Source organism: Drosophila santomea, chromosome 2L (assembly GCF_016746245.2).
Source record: "Drosophila santomea strain STO CAGO 1482 chromosome 2L, Prin_Dsan_1.1, whole genome shotgun sequence".
Classification (NCBI taxonomy): Eukaryota; Metazoa; Arthropoda; class Insecta; order Diptera; family Drosophilidae; genus Drosophila; species Drosophila santomea.
In genome coordinates, this window is record NC_053016.2 from 27,321,062 (window position 1) to 27,329,239 (window position 8,178).

General features: G+C 51.8%; 1 protein-coding gene across 4 annotated transcripts; it reads left to right on the forward strand.

Moving 5' to 3' along the window:
- The first annotated feature begins 666 nt into the window (after positions 1-666).
- On the forward strand, positions 667-7,395 carry LOC120458168. 4 transcript variants are annotated; one of them, XM_044006904.1, is made up of 4 exons: positions 667-825; positions 878-7,081; positions 7,140-7,242; positions 7,287-7,388. In XM_044006904.1, exons 2-3 carry the CDS (start codon positions 1,412-1,414, stop codon positions 7,146-7,148), a joined length of 5,679 nt encoding a protein of 1,892 aa, XP_043862839.1. In that variant the 5' UTR covers positions 667-825; positions 878-1,411; the 3' UTR covers positions 7,149-7,242; positions 7,287-7,388. The 4 variants fall into 4 exon arrangements, with proteins under 4 accessions (XP_043862839.1, XP_043862837.1, XP_043862836.1 ...); XM_044006902.1 differs by having other exon boundaries at positions 878-7,242; positions 7,295-7,395; XM_044006901.1 differs by having other exon boundaries at positions 878-7,242.
- The last annotated feature ends 783 nt before the right edge of the window (positions 7,396-8,178 follow it).

Below are 8,178 nucleotides of genomic sequence, written 5' to 3' on the forward strand. Positions count from 1 at the left end.
ATCGGACGGACTTAGTGAAATTCTGCGGACTACTTCGGATCTTGCTGGTAGGAGATAGGAAAAATACCAGGTTGAATTTCTTGGTTGTGTATAAATATATTAATATCGGACGGACTTAGTGAAATTCTGCGGACTACTTCGGATCTTGCTGGTTATTTCCAGCATTGTATGTAATTGGTACATAAATCGGATATTTTAAGTATTGGGGTCTAATTATAAACCAGTCATCCTTTGGTTTGAAATCAAGCTGGCAATTGTATTTCTTAATAAAGTCAATGCCTAATATACCATCACATGGTATTGGAAAGTTAAAATTAACAACATGAAAATTGTGGGGTAATATGAATCTCCCTGTTTGAATTTCTATATTGATCATTCCGATGGAGTGTTCGACTCCTTGGCCTATGCCTTGAATATTTATCTGTTGATTATTATCAACGTTCGTGGATTTTATAACATTTTCTTTTAAAAGTGAAATGTCTGCTCCAGTGTCTATTAGGAATGTAAATTTTTTGTTTCTTTTGGCATTTTAGAAATTTGCATATATACTTAGATTAAGATTAATCGAACAAACTAGTTTTGTGTATATAATAGTGCTTTTTGGTTTTCCGAAGAACCTTGTGTAACTCGGACATAGTTGTTATTGTTATTTCTGTTTGTCGCGGATCGAATATTGTTATCGATAGGCTAGTTAGTATTTTTAAGAAGTCCGAATGAGGAAGGATTTGTAAGCCCATATGTGTCTGGGCACATTGTTTTTCGCCATTGTAAATTGCCGGAAAATTAAGCTTTCATTGTCGTTTAAGAGTTGGAGGACACACTGCGGTGAGCTAATAAGTTAAGTTAGTTGCAATTGTGAAACATTGAAGTCTTCCAGAATAAAACGTGTTCTACTACCACGGATTAGTCTGCCCTTTCTTTCGGGAACCAATGCGTGGGGTAGCCGTTTAAGGCAACTCCATGTGACGAACGACGACAGCCTTTTATTCGCAATCCTAGGGCGACTGCAGGGGCAACTTGCGCTGGAAAGACGGTTTAGACGGCCAGCTAGAGAGTTGCCGGAGCTGGAGTGACGGTTTAGACGGCCAGCAAGGAGGATTTGTGTGAGCGCAGCCAGCGCTACGTACCGGCAGAGGAGTCGCAGCCAACGACATAGAGGGACGCAGCCAGCGTCGAACGCCGATGCGAACGGGTCGCAGCCAGCGACAAGGAGACGCAAGAAGCGTCATTTGTGGAGACCGCAGCCAGCGGTCAGAAGGCGCAAAAGAGCGCCAAGCATCCGTGGCCGCAGCCAGCGGCACGAGGCGTCAGAGACGCCATTTTGGACGCGTAGAGGCGCCGCCATTTTGGACGCGCAGAGGCGCCGCCATATTGGACGCGCAGAGGCGCCGCCATTTTGGAGCTGGGAAAGATGCAGCATTCCCCCAGGAAGAGTGCCCGGCTGAACAGAGGAGAAGCCACCCCTATAACAACAGTGAGTCAGCAGCCAGCCAGTAGTGGAGCAGAAACTCGGACGCGGGTGAACATCACGGCGGCGTCGATTCCTTGCCCGGCCACTACGGTGACTACAGTAGCTTCCCAACCTAGAAGTACTGCTGTCACAGCTGCGAGTTCAGTACTGGAAGTGAACCAGCCCCTCGCGTTGGAACTCATGGAGAGGATCGCAGCGTTGGAGAGGGAGCTGGAGAAGGCTAGATCCCTGGAAAGTGTGAGCACCGCCAATTGCGCGCCAATCGCAGTTGGCGCCAACAGTGGAGCGTCGGGGCGGCCGCCATTTTGGAGCGACCAGCCAATACCCACATCTAACGGAGAGGCCTTACATAACGGGGTCGGGTCGGTGCCATACAACGGTGACGGTGCGAGCGGTGCGGCATGCACGCTGCCGCCATCTTCGAGTGGACCGCCATTGCTAACTACTAGCAACTATTTTGTGGAGCCGCTGTGTGCAACAGGCATTGCGCAGCCAGCGCATGGACTCGTGCTACCGAGCGTGAGCATCCACAATGCGACAACAGCACTTGTCGGATCCTACGCCGCGACGACGCCGAGTGGAATCCAGGGAGCATATGGGCCAAGGAAGCTTCCGGACTTGCCTATATTTGGAGGGCAGCCAGAGGAGTGGCCGATCTTCAGCTGTGCGTTCGTGGAGACGACCCGAGCGTACAACTGCACGGACCTGGAGAACAACCAGAGGTTGTTGAAGGCGCTGAAGAATGAAGCGCGCGAGGCAGTGAAGGCGCTATTGATTCATCCAGGAAATGTCAGCGCCGTGATGGAGCAGCTGGGCTTTAGGTTCGGACGACCGGAGCAGCTTATACGCAGCCAGCTCAACAACGTGCGAGAGGTGCAGCCAATTTCGGAGCACAATTTGGCGAAGATCATTCCCTTCGCAACCCGAGTGAGTAACCTCGCGGCTTTCTTGCAGTCAGCGAAGGCGGAGCAGCACCTGGGGAACCCAACCCTCATGGAGGAGCTTGTGGCCAAGCTGCCAATGAGCAAGCGAGTGGACTGGGCCAGGCATGCTGCAACGATTGCGCCCTTTCCCACTGTAGTCCACTTCAGCGCGTGGCTACAGGAGTACGCAAACGTGGTGTGCACGGTTTTGGACGTCGAGGGAAAGGAGCCGAGGCGTCGACTTCTACATGCAAGCGTCAACCATAATGAATGCGATCAACAGAATGATCGGCATGGAGGTTGTCCCATCTGTGGAGGACAGCATGGAATATTAAACTGCAGAGAATTTATTGGAGCCTCGCCACAGGAAAGGTGGAGCAATGTGAAGAGGCATCGGCTCTGCTTCAAATGCCTGCGAAGCGGGCACACGGCTAGATCCTGCTATACGCAAGGTGAGTGCCAGATTAATGGATGCCGAAGGGAGCATCACCGTCTGCTACATGGTGCGGACGAGGAGCGAAGGCCGCTGCAGCAAGGTGGCTTCAGACGCCACGAAGGGAACCAGCAGCCAGCAGTTTCCAGACGCAGCCCAGCCAGGGACCAGGAGAGGAACCAGCAGCCAGCAGTTTCCAGACGCAGCCCGGCCAGGGACCAGGAGAGGAACCGGCAGCCAGCCGCTCCCAGCAACAGCCTGGAGAGAGGAGCTCCGCGTGAAGCGGGAACGCCCATGCAGAGGAATTTGAGCTGCGTTGACGCCGAAGGAGGCCGTCTACTGTTCCGTATACTGCCGGTTACGCTGTACGGAGCGGGGCGAGAGGTGGATACGTATGCGCTCCTAGATGAGGGTTCCTCCGTCACGATGATCGATGACGAGCTACGAAAGGATCTTGGAGTGCAAGGAGAGCGTCGGCAGCTAAATATCCAATGGTTTGGAGGTAAGGCAACCAGAGAGCCTACCAACGTGGTGAGTCTGAAGATAAGTGGAGTTGGAAAGCCCACTCGCCATGTATTGAAAAACGTTTATGCCGTTTCGAATTTGAGTTTGCCGATGCAGACATTGAGCCGACGAGATGTCCAGGGCGTGCACAGGGATGCGCGTCTGCCGATGAAGCCTTACAGCAACGTGGCGCCGAAGCTGCTCATCGGCCTGGATCACGGACATCTGGGGTTGCCATTTAGGACGAGGCGGTTCGCTCGAGAGGGACCGTATGCGGCCGCAACCGAGCTGGGCTGGGTTGTGTTTGGGCCTGTAAGTGGGCAACCGACCACGCCGTCACCGAGGTCCTGCCTACTTGCCGTGTCAGTGGATGACGCGATGGAAAAGATGGTGGAGGACTACTTCGACATGGAGAACTTTGGAGTGAAGCACGCGCCGCCGGTCGCAGCCAGCGACGATGTTCGGGCCCAAAGGATACTCGAAGACACCACGGTGAAAGTGGGGCGTCGCTACCAGACGGGATTACTCTGGAAGGACGACCACGTTGTGCTGCCACAGAGCTATGAGATGGCGTACAGGAGGCTGGTCAACGTCGAGAAGAAGATGAAGCGCAACAAGCCGTTGGCGCAGGAATACGATCGGATTATAAAGGATTACGTATCTAAAGGATACGCGAGGAGGCTGCAGCCGGAGGAGGTCGCGGTAAGGAGCGATCGCCTATGGTATTTGCCACATTTTGGTGTCGAAAACCCAAACAAGCCCGGCAAGGTACGGCTTGTGTTTGATGCTGCAGCCAAAGTTGGAGGAACCTCGCTAAATTCGGAGCTGGACAAAGGGCCTCAGCACTATAAGCCTTTGCCGGCTGTGCTCTTTCATTTCAGAGAGGGAGCCGTCGGAGTCTGCGGTGACATCAAGGAGATGTTCCACCAAGTGCTGATCCGACCCGAGGATAGATGTTCCCAACGATTCCTCTGGAGAGATGGCGACGACGAGAGAGATCCGGATGTCTACGAGATGAACGTAATGACGTTTGGAGCAGCCTGCTCGCCGAGCGCTGCGCATTACGTGAAGACTATGAATGCCCTGAAGTATCGGGATTCGGATCCGAGAGCGGTCAAGGCCATCACCGACTACCATTATGTCGATGACTACGTGGACAGTTTCGCTACAGAGAGCGAGGCTATCAGCGTATCTACCCGAGTGAAGGAGATACACAAGGATGCTGGATTCGAATTATGCAAGTTTTCATCCAGCTCACCCACCGTGGAGACGGCTTTAGGACCTGGTCGAGTCAAGAGCGTCGGATGGGGTGAGGCTGAAGAGAAGATCCTCGGAATGCGTTGGCAAGTAGCAACAGATGACTTCAGATTCAACGTGGAGTATCATCGAGTGCCAAGCAGCGTCCTGAGTGGAGATCGAGTCCCTACGAAGAGGGAATATTTGAGCCTGGTGATGTCAACGTTCGATCCCCTGGGATTCCTGTGCTGCCTCATGGTTACAGCGAAGCTGCTGCTGCGAGAGATTTGGAGGCAGAAGATCCAGTGGGACGAACCACTACCGGAGGAGTTAAGCAAAGCCTTTGCGATTTGGCGCAAAAAGATGGACACCGTGGGACAGTTCCGATGTCCGCGCCATTATTTTGGGCGTGGAGCAGTCCGGGCCGTAGAGTTGCACGTCTTCGTGGATGCTAGTCAGGCAGCATTCGCGGCGGTGGCCTATTGGAGGGTCACATATGAGGACGACGACGTGCAGGTGAGCTTCGTGAGTGCGAAGACGAAGTGTGCCCCCATGAGAACGATGACGATCCCACGGCTGGAGCTGCAGGCAGCAGTTCTTGGAACCAGGCTGATGAACACTGTCAAGGAGGAGCACAGTGTGGTCATCACGGACCTGGTGTTATGGACGGACTCTAAGACGGTGCTGAGATGGATCGGCAGCACCCACCGCCGGTATAAGCAGTTTGTTGGCAACCGAGTGGCGGAGATTTTGGAGTCGTCGAAGGTTTCCCAATGGAGATGGGTGCCTACAGCCGACAATGCGGCTGATGATGCGACGCGGTCGCAGAAAGGAGTCGACCTTAGCCAGGAATCAAGGTGGCTAAGAGGACCTGCATTTTTGAGGCAGCCAGGAGCCAGCTGGCCGGGGCCTGAGGAAGGAACTGAGCGTGTTCCAGATGCCCCTGATGAAGAAGAGATGCCCTGTGAGTTTGCATTAGTTGCGGCAGACGATTTTGTTATTCCGTTTCAGAGATTCTCGAGCTTCAGTCGCCTGGTGAGGACCACAGCCTGGGTCCTACGGTTTGCGCGATGGTGCCGCAAACAGCGAAACGAACTCGAGGAATACGGCCTTACTGCAGCAGAATGCAAGGCCGCGGAGAACCTGTTGGTCAGACAGGCACAATTGGAGTCGTTCCCCGACGAGATGAGGTCGGCGGAAACTGGACAGGACGTCGCTAGATCGAGCGACATTCGAGGGTTGGTGCCCTACCTAGACGAGGACGGGATTCTGCGAGCTTACGGCAGAATTGATGCCGCACTGTGCATCCCGTACAGTGCGAGGAGGCCCGTATTACTGTCACACAGGCACAGTCTGACAGAGCTGATTGTGAGAGACTTCCACGCCAGGATGAAGCATCAAAATGTGGATGCTACGATTGCGGAGATCCGGACAAAGTTCTGGGTCACAAAGATGAGGCGTATGATGCGGAGAGTCATCTCATCGTGCAACGAGTGCAAGTTGCAGCGAGCGCGGCCGATGCCGCCGATAATGGGACCCCATCCGGAAGACAGACTGGATGCGGGTGGATGGCCATTCAAATACACAGGACTGGACTACTTTGGGCCACTGCTGGTGACTGTGTCCCGTCACAAGGAGAAGCGTTGGGTCGCCTTGTTTACGTGTTTGACGACAAGGGCGATTCACCTGGAGCTGGCGCATGACCTGTCGACGGATTCCTGCATAATTGCAATCAGGAACTTCGTCTGCCGTAGAGGGCCAGTATATAGACTGCGCAGCGATAACGGCAAGAACTTCGTGGGAGCTGACAGGGAAGCCAGGCGCTTCGGTGACGTATTCGAGATGGAGAAGCTTCAGAGTGAGTTGTCAAGCAGAAGCATTGAATGGGTTTTTAATTGTCCAGCGAACCCGTCTGAGGGCGGAGTTTGGGAGCGCATGGTGCAGTGCGTCAAGAGAGTACTGCGTCATACCCTGAAGGAAGTTGCGCCGAGGGACCATGTATTGGAGAGTTTCCTGATTGAGGCGGAGAATATTGTAAACTCGCGTCCGCTCACCCACTTGCCTGTGGATGCGGACCAGGAGGCGCCGTTGACGCCAAACGATCTACTCAAGGGAGTAGCCAATCTGCCGGATACGCCTGGATTGGATGCGGAGCTGCCCAAGGAGGGTTCTACGAGGAAGCAGTGGAGGATTGCTCGCCTGCTACGAGACCGTTTCTGGAGGAGGTGGGTCATGGAGTACCTGCCTACGCTTGTGCGCCGCGAGAAGTGGTGCCGCCGAACGGAGCCCATCCACCAGGGTGATATGGTCTTCGTCTGCGATCCTGCCTTGGCCCGACGAGAGTGGCGCAAGGGCATCGTGGAGGAGATCTACAGCGGAGCTGATGGAGTCGTCAGACGCGCTAAGGTGCGCGTGAACGACAACGGCCTATCTAGGACAATGATGCGACCCGTCTCTAAACTTGCAGTTTTGGATTTGAGTGAAGCGGTTCTTCACGGGGTCGGGGATGTCGCGGATCGAATATTGTTATCGATAGGCTAGTTAGTATTTTTAAGAAGTCCGAATGAGGAAGGATTTGTAAGCCCATATGTGTCTGGGCACATTGTTTTTCGCCATTGTAAATTGCCGGAAAATTAAGCTTTCATTGTCGTTTAAGAGTTGGAGGACACACTGCGGTGAGCTAATAAGTTAAGTTAGTTGCAATTGTGAAACATTGAAGTCTTCCAGAATAAAACGTGTTCTACTACCACGGATTAGTCTGCCCTTTCTTTCGGGAACCAATGCGTGGGGTAGCCGTTTAAGGCAACTCCATGTGACGAACGACGACACTGTTGTTATAATTTCTACCTCGATTGGAATTGTTATTACCGCGGTTACCGCCTCCTCGGTATCCTCTGTTACTGTTTCTGTTCCTGTTGTAATTATTATAATTTCCATTATTGTTTCTGCCTCTATTTGAGTTACCATTACGGTTACCTCTATTTTGACGACAGAACAATACTGCGTCGCTCTTCCCAGTTGCGTCGGTACAGCTCCCAACGAACTTTGAGATAGCGTCGTTCATATTGTTGAAAGTACCAGCTTGCATTATAAGCTGTACTTTCTCTTTGGAACAGTTTGTGGTCATAGCCTTGATATCATACTGTGGGCTATATTTATTGGCTAGATCAAGTGAAAGTCCATCATTTATATATGCACTTTCAAGAGCTTTTGTCATATGCTCAACCTCTTTTGTATATTGGTTGGCAGTTTTATTCTTTTGTTGAAGGTTCATCAGCTTTGCTGTTATCACTTCAACTGACTCGCCCTTTACATTTCCTCTAAGACTCGAAATTACCTGTGTTATGGTTTCACTGCTTATTAGATTTCTTGCTGTCCCTTTTAATTTTGTTTTTATAACCGAAACGGCTAGAGACTCATGTTCTCCTTTGATTGAATTTACTATATTTAGGGCATCTAAAAAACTTGTTAAGTTTCAGCTTTACCGTCAAAGTCAGGTATAAGCTTTGATGCTGTATTTAGAAAATCAATATTGGACTGTGCCATTGTATTTTTTATTTTAAAGTTTTCTCCTTTTTCTTGATAAGGGGTTTCAATTAATTTTAATATAG